The following is a 20,229-nucleotide window of genomic DNA, read 5'->3' as shown; positions in this document are numbered from 1 at the left end:
CCCTTTCAAAGTTTCGTGATAGCCTCTCACTGCTGCTTTGCCCTTCTTTCTGCATTAGATCCATTTCCTTTACCAAGGCTAAACCACCCACTGGTGCTCTCGGTCACATTCCTTCTAGCCTTCTTAGGGAACTTAAGTGATCACTTGCTCCTCTTGATTCCTTCATTATTATTGCTCTCTGCTCTTTCTCAACTAAAATTATCCTCCTCTATAAAGAAAAAAATATAAATATTTCTTGGAACCCATTAGCAGCCTCTTCCCATCTTCTGTCCTCTTCCTTTCATTGCAAAACTTGTTGAAAGAGCTGCTTGAGAGCTCTGCCTCCACTTCTTCTGCAGCCATGCACTCTATTCCCTGAAACTGCCAGAATATACAAGGTAGCAGGCAAGAATATTCTGTCCTGCGGGGCAGCAGTGACTTCCAATCATCAAATCCTATAGCCCTTTCCTAGTCACCAGACCTCCTCCCTTTTGCAGTTCTCTCTGGTCTCAGCTTCTGAAGACTTAGCTCCCTTAGTTCTTGAAGGATTCCTTTCCCAATTCCTCTTCTTCTCCTTCCTTCTTAAGGGAAGTAAGCATTCCTCAATGTCTGTAGTCCTCTGTCCCCAAATTTTCTCTCCCATGGTGATCTTTCACAATTTCAACTGTACTCTGCAAGACAACTCCCAAATTTTTTATCCTTATTTCTACTTCTGGACTTGCCAGTTTCCTGCTGGGTGCCTGTACTGGAATATTCTGCTACACCCCAATTCAACATATCCAAAGACTCCTTTTGATTTCCCACAAAACCAGACTATCCCACATTCCCTCTTATTGCCACAACCATTCCTTCAGACTAAAATTCTGATATTTTTAAACTCCGCTCCCTGTCGATGTTCACATACAATACCTTATCAAATCCTATAGCCCTAACATACTACCATTCCTCACATGCTATTTTCCTTCAATTGCCTCTCTCTTTAGGTGGTGGGTACTTTTAGATGAACTACTGTGTTCACCTTCTCACTGATTCACTTTCCTCTAGGCCCTCCCCCACTCTATCCTATTCAAACACTGTCTCCAGATCAAGCCTCCTAAAGGACCATTTTGTTTCTACAAAACTGGGAGCAGGGGAGAAGAGAGTGCACGCCTGATTTCTCATTCTGGTGTGCAAAGTCCTCCAGGAAGTGGCTCCAACCCACTTCCTCAATTTAATCTCGCATTATTCCCTTTCATAAAGGGGATTACGAGAAAGGTCTACAGCATCTACATCACATAATTCACTGTCCCTATGACATAAAACATATATCCTTACGTTCATGTCTGTGCTCTATTTCCACCATCTGAATACACTTCCCTTTTTAAAAATTCTATGTATCTTCCAAGATTAATCTTAAACAGGATCAGCCCTGCTACCTATAGTGTAGAAGTGAATATAGTTTTCTAATTGATAGACTTTGATTTCATGCTACCAAGCCACCTTCTGATTATGCCTTTTGTTTGTTTTGGTAAACATTCCACAGGGAAAGAACTTCAGGAGTCCTAGAACCATCACAATGAATTTTCAACATCTCAACTTTCTAGTTAATCCCTGAGGGAGAGAATAGGTGTGAGATTGCTGACGATAGTGGGAAGGCTCATGTAACTCATCTAGCCCATGTGATAACTGTATTTCTCATTGAAAGGAAATAGGAATTTTCCCTTAGAGACAGACAAGTTAGGTTAATGATGCGGTCATGTCAACAAATGCCAAATATATCAGAGCTCAGTATCAGAGCCAAGTTTCATAGCGATAAGAATACAAGTGGGCGAACCGAGTCATTACATGACATTCAATGGCAGGAGTACGGAGTTCAAAATCATCTTTGCAATCACAGTCAACAATAATTGACAGGAATCACTGCATATTTATTACCATGTCTGGAGCTGTCTCTTCATTTTACATGTACTAACTTATTTAGTTTTTGCAATAATCCTATGACTTAGGAACTTCCATTTTATAGATGATAAAACCTGGAAGGTTATTCAACTTGTCCATGGGCATATAGAATGGAAGTAGCAAAGCCAGGATTCAAATAGCCTGGCTGTAAAACCTTCACTTTAAAACACCAAGCCATCGAAATTTACATTTTAAGCAAGGATTTTATTTCAGCAACATATCACTATCCATCATGTTAGTAATGTAAATTGAATTTTTACTGGTTTTGCAGTTTCATTTCTATCTAATATGTTATACACTTTCAAAATTTTAGAGATTTGTATAATATACGGTGTTTATAGTATTTTTATTCATGTGCATATATTGAAGCAGCATTAAAATTTAGATAAAATTGAGTCAAGCGCCAAGTCGTTGACAAGACCTTTCTAGATAACTCTGCTAGATGTGACTGATTTAGTTCTTTGAATCTCCATATTATGTAACTATCGTAAAGCTCAAAGTGAACTCTACCCTGTATTATATCACTTTACATTCTACTGTAAATAACTTGGAAAGGCGGTATCACAAAACTCATCATTATAACCCCTGTAATATCTGAAGAGTACTTAGAACAACACTTGAGTGTAATAAATGTCACATGATTTCCTGAGGTTTGCTTGCAGACTGCACCCTGGAAAAGCCTGATTGACATATTCTCAACATTATACCAAGCTGAAAGGCCTGGACTCCGCCAGCAGCTTTGCCTGCCAGTGACTCAATGTGTAACCTTGGTCCTCACCTGAGCCTCCTTCTGCTCATGGGGAAGAAGGACATTGGTGGTATCAGGCAAAAGAAGGTACCATACAGGGCGTAAGCCAATTACCAATCGTGCCTTTCAACCCTCCTAGTTAGCCTAAAGGTATTCTAGTATAAAAGGACTGTAACTCTAATTACTTAAAAAAAAATAAGACCCCAGACAAGAGGCCCTTGAGACAGTCAAGGGGAATTTCTTTTTTAAAGAACCATTTCTTATCCTTTGCCCAAGGTAAAAACAGCCCCATAAAACGAATTATGATTCTTTGTCTCTTGATAAGGTCACCTCTAATCCAAAGCCAAATTAGCTTTCCAATGTTTGCCTCCTCTAAGCATTTTTAGATTCTACCTCATACTGACTAACCACCAAGTTCCATAGATTTTACTCTTAAATATATGTGGAATTCACTCTTTCACCTTCCATACTAATATAGAACAGGGGTTCTCAAAGTGTGACCCAGAACCAGCAGCATTAGCATTCACCGGGGAACTTAAAAGTTAAAAGCAATCCATGCTTTCACAAGCCCTCCAAGTGACTCCAAGTGAGTCAATTCTAACCTAAACTGCCTGAACCAATCTTTAACTGGTCTCTACACCCAGCCTACTTACCCTATTTAATACAAATTCTGTGCATACACAGAATTTTCCATTTACCAAAGTAGTGATTTTTCAAATATGAGTCTATGAACCCACCACAGGACACAGTGAGTTAATCCAGTGGGTCAAGACCAGTATTTAATTTTAAAACAGTGAAATTAAAAGAAAACATAACATAGAATGTATCACATATAGAAGGGATAAATACTGTTTTCTTGAGCTTTGCTTCAATTACATGTGTGTATGTATGTGCGTGCATGCATGTGTGTGTGTGTATTACCTATTATAGGTCATAATTTAAAATGTCTGAATGACACTTGCCTATAGCAGTGCCTCTCACAATTTATTCAGACTTTATTCACACCCAGGGATCTTGCTATAATGCAGATTTTGAATCCAGTAAGTCTGGGAGGGTTCCTGAGACTCTGCATTTCTAATAAGCTCCCAAATAATGGCCAGATAGTCCTTGGACCTCACTTTTAGTCCCGAGAGCTACTCAACGGAGAAATCTTAGAACGCTGCTAAACTTGCTACTTCAGCTTTCTTAACTCATGGCACGGTTTCACTGAACCTGAGATATGGCAGATTTGCAACATGCTAGAAAATTCTGCTGACTGAATGTACAGAGAACTGAAATGGTGGTGTTCTGCTTACCAGATGGGGAAATGTACAATTTTTTTGCCTTAACTATGGTTGTGAGCAATCTTTAAAAATTAGTCTATTTTCTGCCTTAGGAAATGAGTAAATTGAGTTAAAATTAGTTTTCTTCTTTTTTTTAAAGTTTAACTTTTCAAACCTGTGTGACTTTTATTTACTCATTTATTTTTTTTCTTTTTTTTTTTTTAAACTTTTTTTCTTTAAGATTTAATTTATTTGACAGAGAGACACAGCGAGAGAGGGAACACAAGCAGGGGGAGTGGGAGAGGGAGAAGCAGGCTTCCCGCTGAGCAGGGAGCCCGATGCGGGGCTCGATCCCAGGACCCTGGGACCATGACCTGAGCCGAAGGCAGATGCTTAACAACTGAGCCACCCAGGTGCCCCTATTTATTTATTTTAGAGAGGCAGAGAAACAGAGACAGAGAGACGTAGAGGCCAACGGAGAAATCTCAAGCAGGCTCCATGCCCAGCATGGAGCCCGATGCAGGGCTTGATCTCACAACTCTGAGATCAGGACCCGAGCCAAAATCAAGAGTCGGACGCTTAACTGACAGAGCCACCCAGATACCCCCAAATTAGTTATCTTTGATGATTAATAGTTTTGAATTGCCTCAAGAACTCTAACTATAAAATAATATCAATATAAATGTAGACAATGTAGAGAAGGAATGGACTCAGTTTAATAAGCACTGACCACAGATTATACTCTGGATATTTTAATTTTTTTTTTTTTGCCAAGATCCTGAAATGAATCACAGGTGGGGGGGGCGGTTCTTTTTTTTTCAGAGTTGAAGAAGGAAAAAAAAAAAACAGATTATCTAGTTCTAATTAATCAGACCAAACCAAAAAAGTCCTTTATGGTATGATGCATTCAGAGAGCAGCTAACTTACTGCATGCTTACTCCATGTCAGCTACAAGCCTACCTGCTGAGGATACTGAGGTAGGAGGACAAAGTGCCTCGAGGCATCCTTTGTCTAAAGGATTCTGCATATTTCAATGTCCTGGCAGCCTATGTTTTGGGTTTGGATGAGGGTTTCTGGTGGGTCTTCCCCATTGATTTCTAAGCTATGGGCACAGACAAGTCTTTCATTTTTCCAATCCGTCCATAGCACCTGGCATGGTGCTCTACAGGCTGTCAGGCACAGTAGTTGTAAATGTTGAGGACTACTCAGCTCTTTCATTCACCAAGTTAAGAATTCTATTCAACAAGAACATGAAACACAGCTGACTAGTGGCCTGATTGGTGCCATTTTGTTATATAAGGGGTGTGGTCAAAAGGGAATATTCAGGGGGGTGGGAGGATGGGTTAGCCTGGTGATGGGTATTAAAGAGGGCACGTTCTGCATGGAGCACTGGGTATGTTATGCACAAACAATGAATCATGGAACACTACATCTAAAACGAATGATGTAATGTATGGTGATTAACATAACAATAAAAATTTTTAAAAAAGGGAATATTCATGGGGTGCCTGGGTGGCTCAGTCGTTAAGCGTCTGCCTTCGGCTCAGGTCATGATCTCAGAGTCCTGGGATCGAGCCCCGCATCGGGCTCCCTGCTCAGCGGGAAGCCTGCTTCTCCCTCTCCCACTCCCCCTGATTGTGTTCCCTCTCTCTGTCAAATAAATAAATAAAATCTTAAAAAAAAAAGAGAATATTCATCTATTCAGTGTAGTAATCAGCTCACACCACCCTGAGCTTCATAAAAATGTAGACCTCACTGAGGACGGACTACTCTTGCCTATCCAGCTGCCTTCATTTAGGCAGACACACAAGGGAAATGACAAACCTAGTTTACACTTTTTTTCCACAAAAATAAAATTTCTCCAGGTTCCCTGGTAACCTATACAAGTATTAAATCGTCCTCACCATCACACACACAAAATAAAACTCTGGGTGAGGACTCTCCATCGCCAGCCCTCATCTCAACTTCAGGTTCATTCTATTGGTAATATCTGTTTTTGTTTCATGGTTGTCAGATGCAATAGGGCCTTAAAAATAATTTACATTAGTTAAAAAAATTTTTCTTCCTCCCTCCCCCCGCCCATTCTTTTAAGTTTAAACATTAAACAGAGATCACAGAGATCACCCTTAACTTTTGGTAAGAGGAAATTGCTTAAGTCATGCAATTATTTCATTTTACCTGAAATTAAGACAAAACATGGGCATTATTTTGAGAGAAATGGAAAGATTAAATTAATAGTCAATAATAACTCAGAGGAAATCTAGATCACTTAATGAGACTTGTATTAATTATCCAGATTGGATGTGCTAAGGAAGTGACATATTCTTAATCTGATTACCAAAAGTTAAAAAGAAAGAGTTGGGGCATATTTTACAACATGGAAAAGTAACCTATGTGAAGAGAGTAGAAAAACCCATAAAGAATCAATGAGAATATAGGCTAATAAATAGTTCAGCATCACCATTTTACAGACTCCAAAGCCAGTAACAGAGCACTTAAGAACATCAGAGGGAGAGAGTGAGCTACAAAGGAGACATAACCATTTAACGGTTAATGCCCAACAAGTTCACTTAAGGAGAGAGCGGAGAAGATGGTGAGAGAGGCAACAGAGGCAGTATTTCTTAGGAACGGGGTCTAGAAACAAGAATTTTGGAGCAAACTCTTGGAAGGGAAACTGGAGTCAAATAAGATAGCCCTAGAAAGAATGAAGAGAATATGCTGGCCTTCTCCTCTTGTATATATGCTCCATTTTCTCTTTCTCAGTCTTCTTTATTTCTCTCCATATCTGTCTTATATTTTTGCCTTTTCTTCGTCAGGCATTTCCTCCCTCTCTTCTTTCCCATGTCTTAATTGGCCAAAACATAAACTTGAATCATTCTTTATGTCTTATATATTTGTAATATTTAATATCTTGTATAGATCTTTGTAATATTTCTCATGTAATAAATCTTGTATTTCTTTTACTTTGAAAAGTAAAATCCTCCTTGCTATAAATTTTAAAGTGAAGTGAGCTGAGTTTTTTTGACATTTACTTTTCTCTGCATGGACACCTATCTCTTACCATACCCTTTAAAAAAAAACTTGAGTGGCCTTCCAATAATTTCTTTTCTCTATGAGGCAATGGTCCACTAAGAAAGGCTGCTCATCTTAGCTTATGTCTAATAATTCTCTCATACTAAGCTATATGACCTTTTCCCCCTAATTCTATCCTTTATAGAAAGACTGATTTCAGTTTTTATATAAAGCCATACATAAAATCTATTAATTCACCATGAAACTCTCTGTTTAGGATACCTAGTCCTAGCTCCTCATTTACCTCTTAGGAGGCAGTACATCATACTAATTAAGAGTAGAGGCTCCAAATTCAGACAGACCAGTTTTAGTCCTCTGCCACCTACTAGTTGTGTGACCTTGGGCAAGCTGCTTGACCTCACCAAGACTCAACTTCCTTAGCTGCAAAACAATCATAATAAATGTACTCACCTCATAGGCTTATCACAATATTAAATAAATGTAAAGTTCTCAGCATACTACTCAGGATACGGTGCTCAAAAACTTCTAACCATTCTTATTTTTCAACAGTCTACCTTTTACCAAACCTTTTTGAATAATATGGCTGTCCTCTTAACCTCTGTACTTTCCAAAATGTAACCCAGGTTCCAGTGTTCTGAAGAGAATGTGATATACATCACTTTAAACTGCATAGTTTCTACCTACATGCTATACTTTTAACAACCCACTCTTAAATTTTCCTTAATGTACCACTCAAGTTGATTTCATGTTTTGAGGATGTCTTTCTCCAGGGAGCTATAAGAAATAATCTACGTGTAAACTTCTCAGTATTGTTTGAGATAAAAGATATCTGTATCTCTCAAATTAAAAAACAGGATCTAAGAGAAGCTTAATGGTCTGAAGAGGCAAAATAGTTGGTGAGAAGGACAAAAATAGGATATTACCAGCCATGATACTATTTTTATATTCTGGATCAGCCAACCTTTCTGGGCTTGCCTGAATTTCTCAACTTGTTCATTTGTTAAATATATAATGAACATTGTGCAAGGATACAAAAGGTTAAAAAAAGATCTAGTCCCTGCCCTTGAGGAACTTCTAGAAAAGAATCAAATTAAAGCTCACCATATAGTGTCTTATTACAAACAGCAGAGTGAAACGGGAGCCCAGTGGACAGATAGCCAAATGAGAATGCATACCAATTTTTCATCTTCATGATGAGTGAGAAGGGCTCTGAGTCTAAAAAGGACACTTAATTCCTACCTTCCTTTTGTGTCTCTTTGGTGTAAAGGAAGACACACATTAGTCTTTCAATTAACAAAAGGGAGGTGATAAAGTATAATTGAAGGACAACAATTGTGGGTTTTAAGTCCCTTTCCCCCACATCAGACCCTCATCCCTCCCTGTTCCCTGTCTTTTGAACTTGGCTAAGTAGCTTCACATTCTGGCCTGAATATGCCTTGTCTATCAAATGAGGAATTACCTCTTTGCTCTATGTTCAGGTTGGAAAAGGTGACTAATCAAGGTCCCTCCCACCAAATTCTACAATCCAGGTATTTCCAGACCCAAAAAGGCAGGGAGAAATCTTCCCAAGGAAGGGGCCAAGGGTAAGAACTGGGGTCTAGGGAGCAAGGAACAGCGAAGGAGGCCGAAGCCAGTTCTCACCGAGAGGATCTTATCACCCTCCTGGAGCCGCCCATCCAGGGCCGCAGCCCCATCCTCTTTGATGCGGCTGACGTAGATGCCACTGTCGTTGGAGACATACTGCTGATCTGTGCCACCGACGATGTTGAAGCCCAGCCCTGAGAAAATCATGGAGGAGTCGTAAAGGAGATAGTGGTGAAGAAGAAAGGGATTAGAGGAGAAGAAGAGAGAAAGAGGAAAGTTCTACTGGGGAGGGGAGGCTGACGAGTCAACTGTGATGTAACTGGTCAATAGACTCGGGCAAAGCCAGTGAAGAGTGTCATCAACAGAGGTCAAGAGTACCCAGAGTTGGGCACTTAGACCAGGCAAGACTAAAAACATAAACGCAGTCATCAACATAGCTTGTTGAATATAAAAAGATCTCTACTGAACTCAGTGAAAGAATAATGGTGATTCTTATAAGATGTGCTTCTGTTCACATTCAATTTTGATTCTGCTGGTGGCATTTAAAGGACCCAAATCTTGACTTTCCTGCTATTAATATAACAGGGTGAGTTGTGTTCATGAGAAGCCATGCTTTTAACTAATTAGCAAATTAACTATCTTTAATTCAGTGGAGAAGAGATTCCTAACCAAAGCTTCCCCTTCATACTTCCCTTCTCCCAATGTTCAGGACAGTTTGTGTATGGAGGTGTTTTGGAAGAAATGGTCTTAGGAGTTTCATTTATTTTTCTATTTTGAGTGTAGGCGTTGGCAGGAATCCTGGGAACCAGAAAGGTAACTGAAGCTTCAATAATAGGACTAAATCACCAAATTCATTGTTTCCTTTTCTAGCTCTAGTGCAAACAACCGTGAATTTGGGTAGTTTGCCAAATTTTATTCACTGTAGGAAACTGACTACCCATGGATTAACAACTCTCCATTCTCCCCCTCGCCCAAACCCCTGGCGACCACCCTTCTATTCTTTGCTTCTCTAAGTGACTAATTTAAATGGGTATAAAATTTCAGTTATGAAGATGAGTAAGTTCTGGAGATCTGGTGTACAACTTGGTGCCTACAGATAACAATAATGTTACAGTACACTTAAATATCTATTAAGAGTAGGTCTCATTTAAGTGTTCTAACCATAATAAAATAAAATAAAATATTAAAAGGAAAGAAGACTAGTAAAGTGTCATTTCCGTGGACAAACCACTAAGTTGTGGAAAGAATTTCACTATACAAAAACCATTGTTATAAAGCGATTTTATCTATGCATTAAAAAGGAAAAAAAAAAAAAACCTCCCTGGGGTTTTCTTTCTGTCGGATACTGTAGAATTCATAGCCATAGTGCCAAGAGAAAAGAAATACTTTGAAAACAATTAAAAAACAAAAATCCGGTGGCACGATTAGAAGGAATAGGCATAATCACCAGCTTACTATTGGTTTCGGTAGAAAACAGATACTTAAGGAGACATATGTGGGCTTCCTTAAAAATTCTCCCCATTAGTGGGATGAAAGCTTATGTGTGAAGTTCGCAGTATTAACGTAAGTACTAGCAAATCAATCTATGATTTAAGGAAATACATGGCCAAAGGGAGAGAAGCACCAGGCAACATCATTTAGATAGCATACCTTGTGGACAGACTATGTCAGCTAGAGATGAAAAGGGTTTAAGATACAGGATAGCAACAGCTCTTTCTGAAAGATGACTATTTCAACTTCCTTGAAGAGAAGGGTATGAAAATTTAAGTTACTAAATGGTTTCTCTTAGAACACTCTTAATTTGTATCATAGTGGGTGGAAAGGGGTTGGTAGGTAGTGATGAGATAAGACAGAAAGGTAGGTGAAGCCTGATTAATAAAGGCTTTGAAATTACTTCAAAACTGTGATAGGTTTGAGCAGGGTGGCTGAGGACAATCAGCCTCTCACAATACTAGCACAAACTACTTGGAGAAAATCTTTCCGATCTAACATCTTCACCAAATGCTACAGATGAGTCTGGGGACTTGGGGTACAGGGAGCATGTGTTAAGTCGCTAAATGCAATACAGTAGTTAGAAAGAAGAGGGACTTTGCTACTGGTTACTGAAAGCTACAGAACAGTGCCTAAAAAAGGAGAGTGGAGGAAATCTTACTGAAATTTTCTATAAACATACAAGTGCTTACTCTCACCCAGAAACCACATCATATAGGCATGTTTATAAGTGATTGCTACGTTAGTTGTAAATGAACTACACCACTTAACATGAAAACTCTGAGACTGCCATGAAGTCTCTGTTCAGCCAGAACATTTATAGAACAGAACTTACCTATAACGTGAAGCATTGCTGAAATAAATGGGAGTCACCAAAGCACTGAGCAGTTGCACTACCAATTCAAATCTGATCATTTACTATGTGCCAGGTACTGTGTTATGTTCTGAGGAAGACATAAAGCTAAACGGGACAGTCCCTGCTTTAACCACAAACAGAAATTTATCCTTTTCCCTGTCCCTTTTAGATTTTGCAGAAACAAATTAAGGTCAGAAGACCTGGTCACAAATTCAACTCTGTTAACTTACCAGATATGTGGAATAAAATAAGTCAGTGTACCTCACTGATTCTTAGTTTCCTTTTCTGTAACATAAGGATTACAAATCCTGCCCTCTCTACCTCAGAAGGTAATTGGTAGGGTCCAATAACATAAAATCTGAAAAATTCCTTATGACCTACAAAGTAATTACTACAAGTGTAGTTGTCAACAGTGGTGCCTACTACCACCCCAAATCGGATAGTTTGACGGAGAAAAGATTAACAAATACACAGTACCAACGTGAAATATAAGACAGATAAAAAGTCCATCCATCTATTAATAGGACAAGACTGGTTTGGAACTCAAACTTATTGAAATTAAGTATGTCTATTACTCGTGACCCAGACAGCCCGGTCATGAAGAGTTTCTAGCCAGAGTGGTATTTAAAATATGCAACAGTCAGTCCACCACATGCACCAACCAATTGCAACAGATGTCAGCTGGAAATACGCAGAAGGAGAAGGGCTATCCCAGTATATATCTGCTGATTATCAACTGTGTCCCAGAAAAATCTTCCATAAATAGGGTAGATCACATATCCTGGTTTGTCTGGGAGTTTTTTTTATTTTATTTTAATATTTATTCATTTGAGACACAGAGATACAGGGAGAGAGAGAATGAGCAGGGGGAGAGGCAGAGGGAGAAGCAGGCTCCCCGCTGAGCCAGGAGCCCGATGCGGGGCTCAATCCCAGGACCCCGGGATCACAACCTGAGCCGAAGGCAGACGCTTAACCATCTGAGCCACCCAGGCGCCCCATGGGAGTCTTGATATATACCTGCTGTCCCAGTATAATTAAAATAGTCCTCTTCAATTTAAAATCTCATCGTGGACCAATGTGACCATCCTACCTATAAAGGGTAACGTAAGAAAAAAAAAAGGGTGATGTAAGAATGTTAATTGCAGCATGCTTTGTGGTAGGGTGGAACTGATGGTAATTTAGGTGTCTATCCTTTAGGGAATAGATAACTAGAATTTGGTTAAGAGTTAGAAGATCTGAATAATCATATATAAGTTAACAGAGCTTTAAAATGTAATGTTGACATTAATAGCACAATACCTTCTTATAAATTAGAAACCCAGCACACAAAACAGTATTACCTACTTACAAAAGTGCATGTATATTTAAAGACATGCAAAGACACATTAGAATGGGTGCCTCTGGGGGAAAGATACAGGATGAACTTTAGGGATGAAGGGTAAAAATAAAACCAGGGAGGGACCTTGCATGTACTGATGATGACAATGTGTGACGTAGCTAAAGGATATAATTCAGCTCTCAGCATCTATAATCCAGAAGGGAATGAAGGGAGAGGTAAAAAGAAAAAGACTGGGACTCAATAGACTTTTTAAAAAGTGAGGGAATGAAGAAGTACTGCGTAGTGAACTCTGGTTATAATGTGCCAATAAATTTTTTTAAATGTGGTAAGATTAAAATGGGTGCTTGGTCTGTAATTTGGAAGAGAAGTCTAAATGCAAAAAAGTATAAAGACAGCATAAGAACGACGCCACCACAGGACTGGGAGAGAAAGGAAGTATGTCTTTGTATAAGAGTTTTGTAAAGTTAAACAAGAAATGCCTTCTTGTGGATACCCCCCACCCATCTCCAGGTCTGGACCTTGAGCTTATTTATGCAGAAGAGCAGTAATAGCAGAAGCAACAGTTAATATTTATTGAGCATTTAATATGTACCAGGTACTATGCTATGCACTTTACATATGTTATCTCATTTAATCTTCTCAACAAACACGTGAAGTGATTATTACTCACATTTTACAGATGAATTTCAAGATGAGGCATGAAGAGATTAAATAATTTTACAAAAGGCCACACAGCTCTTCACAAAGCCAAGACAGTAAGTCAGGATATTTGATTCCAAAGTGTGAGTTTTAAACCATTTTGCCATACTGTATCTTTGTAGGAAATAGAAACAACTGCTTTGGGGAAACAAAGTCTGCTAAGCAAGGCTGCCTATCTTGGGAGTCAACCTGTCTGTGTTGGAATAATGGTTGTAGAACAGTTTCCAAAAATAATATGTTACAGAGGAAGAACTGGTCATTCTAGAGTTCTGTCACCTTAGTCAGAGTCCCTATTGTTTACTTTCAGGTAAGAGAAGGAAAAACCCTTCACTTATTTTAGATTCTTCTCTATAAAATCTAAAAGTTATAAAGTAAAAGAAAAAATGTTTAACCATATTATATATTATTCTGGAAATAATAATTCTGGATATAATTAAAACGAAACAAAACAGTCCATTAACACCAACGATGGTAGCCACTTGTTGAATATGAACACCAGACTGACACCCTATTTCCCCCCTATCAACCTGCAGGTTTTTTCTATCCCAAGATAATCTCACAAATTCTCCCTAGATGTCAATCAAACTTGCTGTTTGTTTAGTGGTAAAATATATGTAACATAAAATTTAACTTTTTAGCCATTTTTAAATGTATAATTCAGTGGCATCAAGGACATGCACAATGTCGTACAACCATCACCACTATCCAGATCTACACCTCTTCCATCATCCCAAACATAAATTCTGTACCCATTAAACAGTAACTCCTCCCTCTTCTTCACCCCCGTGGAACCTCTATTGTACTTTATATCTCTAGTTTGCCTATTCTGTATACCTCATATAAGTGGAATCATACAATGTTTGTTCTTTTGTGACTTGCTTTTTTTCACTTAGCATAGTATTATCCAGGTTCATCCACGTTGTAACATGTATCAGAATTTCATTCCTTTTACAAGCTGAATAATATTCCATTTTATCTACATACTACATATTGTGTATCCAGTCATCTGTCAATGGACATTTGGCTGTTTCCACATTTTGGCTACTGTGAATAATGCTAAGAACACTGGTGTACAAGTATCTGTTTGAGTCCCTGCTTTCAATTCTTTTGGGCAATTATCTAGGAACTGAATTGCTGGATCACATGGCAATTTTTTTGACAATTTGAGGAAGTGCTCAACTGTTTCCCACAACAGCTGCATCATTTTACATTCCAAAAAGCAACGCCCAGGGTTCCAATTTCCCCATATCCTCGCCAATACTATTTATTTTCGCTTGTATTTTGGAGAATAGTTATTCTAGTGGATATGAAGTGGATGTGATATGTCATCGTGGTTTTGATTTGCACTTTCCTAAGGCCAGTGATGTTGAATATCTTTTCTTGAGTTTATTGGCCACTTGCAGATCTTCTCTGGAGAAATGTCCTTCAAGTCCTTTGCTTCTTTTGAATTGGTCTTGTTGTTGAGTGTTAAGAGTTCTTTATATATTCTGGATATTAATCCATTAACAGATATATGACTTGTGAATATCTTCTCTCATTCTGTGTGTTATCTTTAACTCTCTTTAGTTTCTTTTGATGCACAAAATTTTAATTTTGGTAAAACCCAATTTATTTTTTTCTTTTGTTGCCTGTGCTTTTGATGTTATATCCAAAAAATCACCAAGCCCAAAACTGTAAATATTTCCCCTATCTTTTCTTCTAAGAGTTTTATAGTGTTAGATCTTTTTTGGGGGGGCCGGGGCAGATATCCTGTTTATTAAGTTTTTATTTAAATTCCAGTTAGTTAACATAGAGTGTAATATTAGTTTCAGGTGTGCAACATAGTTATTCAACACTTCCATACAACACCCAGTGCTTGTAACAAGTACATTCCTTAATCCCCACCACCTATTTAATCCATCCCCCCCCCACCTCCCCTCTGGTAACCACCAGTTTATCTCTATGGTTAAGAGCCTGTTTCTTGGTTTTCCTCTTTTTTCCTTGGCTCATTTATTTCTTAAATTCGACATATGAGTGAAATCAAAATTTGTCCTTCTTATTTCACTTAGCATAATACTCTCTAGCTCCATCCATGTCATTGCAAATGGCAAGATTTCATTCTTTTTTATGGCCGAATAATATTCCATTGTATACATATACCACCTCTTCTTTATCCACTCATCAATCAATGGACATATCATAGTGTTATCTCTTACATCAGTCAATGGACATAACATAGTGTTATCTCTTACATTTAGGTATTTGATGCATTTTTAGTTAACTCTTGTATGTGATGTAGGGCAAGAATCCAACTTCAGTGTTTTGCATTTGGAGACTGTTCCTAACATCATTTTTGGAAACTGTCCTTCAATGCAACGAATGGTCTTGGCACCCTTTCAAAAATCATTTGACAATATAGGAGAGGGTTTATTTCTGGGCCACCTATTCTATTCCATTGCTCTATACATCTGTCCTTATGTCCTTACACACCTGTCCTACCGCACTATTTGGAACACTGTAGCTTTGTAGCAAGCTTTGAAATCAGGAAGTTGTGAGTCCCCTAATTTTGTTCTTTCAAGATTGCACTGGCTATTGGGGGGGGGTCCCTTGACATTTCATATGAATTGCAGAATGTGGTTTTCTATTTCTGCAAAAAGGCTGATTAGATTTTGACAAAGATTGCACTGAGTCTGCAGAATGCTTTGGATAGTATTGTCTGTCATCTTAACAATATTAAGTCTTTCAATCCATGAATGTGGAATATACTTCCACTTATTTATGTCTTTAATTTCTTTCAGTCAAATTTTGTACTTTTCAATGTACAAGTTATTGCCTCCTTAAACTTATTTACAAGTATTTTATTGTTTTTGATGCTACTATAAATGGAATTACTTAATTTCCTTTCCAGATTGTTCATTGTTAATGTATAGAAACTAAACTGATCTTGTGTGTTGAGATTGTATCCTGCAACTTCGCTGAATTTGTTATAAATTCTAACAGGTTTTGTTTGTTTGTAGAACCTTTAGAGTTTACTACATGTAAGATCATGTCATCCATCTGTAAATAGAGACAATTTTACTTCTTCCTCTTCATTTGTATACCTTTTCTTTCTCTTTCTTGCCTAATCTTTCTGGTTAGAACTTTTATTTATTTTTTTAAAGATTTTATTTATTTATTTGAGAGAGAGGGAGAGAGAGCACATGAGTGGGGGGGAGGAGCAGAGGCAGAGGGAGAAGCAGACTCCCCACAGAGCAGGGAGCCCAATGCAGGACTCAACCCCAGGACCCTGGGATCATGACCTGAACTGAAGGCAGACACTTAACCAACTGTGCCACCCAGGCGCCCTGGTTAGAACTTTTAATACCATGTTGAACAGAAGTGGTGAAAGCAGACATCCTTATCTTGTTCCTGATCTTAGCTTTCATGCTTACGTAAGTATGATGTTAGCTGTGGATTCTTTGTGCATGGCCTTTATCATGTTGAGGAAATTTCCTCCTATTCCTACTTTGTTTTTAACATGGAAAGATGCTGAATATCCTTAAATGCTTTTTCTGTATCTGCTGAGATGATCATGTTGGTTTTTCCCCTCATTCTATTAATATGTCATATTACTTTGAATGATTTTCTTTTGTTGAATCATCTTTGCATTCATGGAATAAATCCCATTTTGTCATGGCATATATTCCTTTTAACATGTTGCTGAATTGAAACAGTGTAGCTTGATGATCACCCTAGCATTCCATGTGGAGGCAATTTCTGATCACAACCACAAGGAGCAGGACCCAAGCAGAACCTAGTAGCTTCACTGAGTTGATGAAATGGAGATTAGACTTTGGAGAGGGTGAGGTTGCTGGAAGTTGCAGGGCAAAGTTCTGGAAAGGAAGAACATAGGCAGAAAAAAAGAGATCCAAGTATCTGCACGAGTCTTAACCAAGTACTGGCCCATGCATATGTTGAGTCAAACTCCACAAAGCTGGAAAAACAAAAACTAGGAAGTTGCATGCTGAATAATTATCAGAGTTCACAAAATGCAAGAAGACTTTCAAGTTCTGACCAGCCAGATTGGAAATCCTCAACAATTCACTTGAAAATTCTGTGGACACTCACTTAGAGCACACCTCATTTGTAGAGCTGAACTATACCTGAAGTAAATGTTACTTTAGAACCTAGAAAAGGTTACAAACAGGCCTTCAGGAGGTCAAACCGATCTACAAATTACTTAACTGCCTGCTAAAACAAAGTTCAACATTGTAACATTAACAATGTTAATGTAATAAAACAAAATGCAGACATGCAACAATGTAATATTCACAAAATCCAGAATCTTAACTAAAAATTAACATGCTAAGAAACAAGAAAACATGACCCATAATCAAGAGAAAAATCAGTCATTAGAAACAGAGCCAGAAATAATAAAGGATGAAATGGGCAGACAAGGATGTTTAAAAGGCTATTTTAACTATGTGGAAATAAAGTCAAACATAATGACAAAATGGAAGATTTTTTTTTTTTTTTAAGATTTTATTTATTTATCTGAGCGAGAGAATGGGAGACAGAGAGCATGAGAGGGGGAGGATCAGAGGGAGAAGCAGATTCCCCGCTGAGCAGGCAGCCCGATGTGGGACTCGATCCCGGGACTCCAGGATCATGACCTGAGCTGAAGGCAGTTGCTTAACCAACTGAGCCACCCAGGCGCCCCAAAATGGAAGATTTTTTTCAAGCCTTTAATCTATTTTGAGTTGATTTTTATATATGGTATAAGATAGTGGTTCAGTTTCATTTTGTTCATGTTTAGATGTCTTTTGCATTCTGTCTAGTTTTCCCAACACCATTTTTGGAGAGACTATCCTTTCCCTACTGTATATTCTTAGCCCCTTTGTCATTAATTAATTGACCATACATGCATGGGTTTATTTCTGGACTCTCTATTCTGTTCCATTGATGTACGTATGAAAATGGAAGATTTTTTAAAAAATGAAACTTACAGATTTGAAAATTACAATGTCTGAAAGGAAAAAATATACCAGATGTCATTAACAGCAGATTTGATACCATAAGAGAAAAGATCAATGAACCCGAAGACTTAGAAGGGAAACCACAGTAACATATAGGATAATAGCAATATATAACTGGAGTTCCAGAAGAAGAGGAAAAAGGGAAACAAAAAATATTTGAAGAAACAACTGGCTTGGGGTGCCTGGATGCCTCAGTCAGTTAAGTGTCTGCCTTCAGCTCAGGTCATGATCCCAGGGTCCTGGAATTGAGCCTCACATCGGGCTCCCTGCTCAGCGGGGAGCCTGCTTCTCCCTCTTCCCCTGCCCCTCCCCCCACTCATGTTATCTCTTGCTCTGCTCTCTCAAATAAATTTTTAAAAATTAAAAAAAAAAATTGGCTCAAATTTATGAAAAATTTACACAAACAGATCTAAGCTCAACAAACTCCAATCAGAATAAACAGAAAAGAAAAAAACAGCAAAGTATATCATAACCACATTCCTCAAAAACAGATATAAAGAGAATCTTAAAAGTAGTCACAGGAAAAAAGGACACATATGTACTAAGGCACAAAGATGAGAATGACAATAGTCTTTTCCTCAGAAACTATACATGCCTTAAGTCAACGAAACATCATATTTAAAATGCTAAAAGAAAAACAAAAGTCAACTTAGAATTTTATATCCAGTGAATACAGCATTCAAAAAGAACGGTAAGGGGCGCCTGGGTGGCTCAGATGGTTAAGCGTCTGCCTTCAGCTCAGGTCATGATCCCAGGGTCCTGGGATCGAGTCCCGCATCAGGCTCCCTGCTAGGCAGGGAGCCTGCTTCTCCCTCTGCCTCTGCCTCTCTCTCTCTCTCTGACTCTCATGAATAAATAAAACTGAAAAAAAAAAAAAGAACGGCAAAATAAATATTTTTTCAGAAAATCAAAAGTTGCGAGAATTTGTCACAAGCAGATCTAAACTATGATAAATGTTAAAGGAAATCCTTCAGGCAAAAGAAAAATAACATTGAACAGAAACTGGATCTATATAAAGGAATAAAAGCACCAGAGATCATAAATACATGGGTAAACACAAGTTAAAATGGAAAGGATGGACATAGATATATTAAACAGCTGGACTGGCCCTTTTAACATCATAAAAAGTAGACTTCAGAATAAGGAGTATTACAGAGGACAAAAAAGGACACTTCCTAATGAAAAAGGAGTCAATTCACCAAGATGACATTAAAACACTAAATATGAACATACCAAATAGCAGAACTTAAATATTTATGGAGCAAAAACTGAAATGAGAAAAAGGCAAATAAAAAATGACAGTTGTAGATTTCAACATTTCCCTCACAGTTAACTGATAGAACAAGTTGACATAAAAATCAGTAAAAATACAGAACACTTGAGCAACACTAAGTACCAACTTAACCGAATTTATCTTTACAGAACAACACACTCAGCAACTATGGAATAACATTCCTTTCTAATAAACAGGTAATGTTCACAAAGATAGACCATAGGCTGCTCCATAAGTCTGTCTTGCTCAATTTCAAAAGATAGACATAAATTAGAAATCAGCAAAAATAACTGTTTTAGTTTTCTTGGGCTGCCATAATAAAATACCATAGACCACACAGCTGAAATTTCTGTTCTGGAGGCCTGGGAAGTCCATAATCAAAGTACAGCTAAGAAAATTTCATGCTGAGGCCTCCTCTTGATTTGTAGGTAGCCACCATCTCACTATGTGCTTCTTGTGCATGTGCAGAGAGAGAGAAGAGTTCTCTGGGTCTCTACAAGGACACTAATTCTACAGGATTGGAGCCCCACCCTTAACTTCATTTAACTTTAATTACTTCTGTAAAGGCCTAATCTCCAAATCTCCAAATACTGTCACACTGAGGGTTAAGGCTTCAACATATGAATGGGGGGTAGGGGCCACAAACATTCAGTCCATAACAAAAAGATATTGAAAAAATTCCCTCAATGTTTGGAAAACAAATAACCAATGAGTAAAAGATAAAACCATAAGGGAAAATAGAAAACACTGTAGTTGAATGACAATGAAAATGAAATCACAATATATTAAAAATTGTGGGATGTAGCCAAAGCAACATTTAGAGGGAAATTTACAGCTTTACATGCTCACAGAAGAAATAAATAGGTATAAAATCAATGACTTCAATTTCTATCTTTTTTTTTTTTTTAAAGATTTTATTTATTTATTTGAGAGAGAGAGAATGAGAGACAGAGAGCACGAGAGGGAAGAGGGCAGAGGGAGAAGCAGACCCCCTGCTGAGCAGGGAGCCCAATGCGGGACTCGATCCCGGGAC

General features: G+C 38.1%; 1 protein-coding gene across 2 annotated transcripts in view; it reads right to left on the bottom strand.

The window, feature by feature from the left end:
• The window catches only part of SYNJ2BP (synaptojanin 2 binding protein), a 38,673-nt gene that overhangs the window by 7,546 nt on the left and 10,898 nt on the right, over positions 1-20,229 (bottom strand). For both annotated transcript variants that reach the window (XM_081830342.1, XM_006734467.3), the window contains one exon: positions 8,602-8,738. In XM_081830342.1, the coding sequence (XP_081686468.1) occupies positions 8,602-8,738 (137 nt within the window). The remainder of the gene's footprint in view (positions 1-8,601; positions 8,739-20,229) is intronic.

Source organism: Leptonychotes weddellii, chromosome 9 (genome assembly GCF_054177405.1).
Source record: "Leptonychotes weddellii isolate Sample4059 chromosome 9, ASM5417740v2, whole genome shotgun sequence".
In the NCBI taxonomy this organism is placed as follows: Eukaryota; Metazoa; Chordata; class Mammalia; order Carnivora; family Phocidae; genus Leptonychotes; species Leptonychotes weddellii.
The sequence above is the reverse complement of the archived record's forward strand: the minus strand, read 5'-3'. Positions and strand labels throughout refer to the sequence as shown.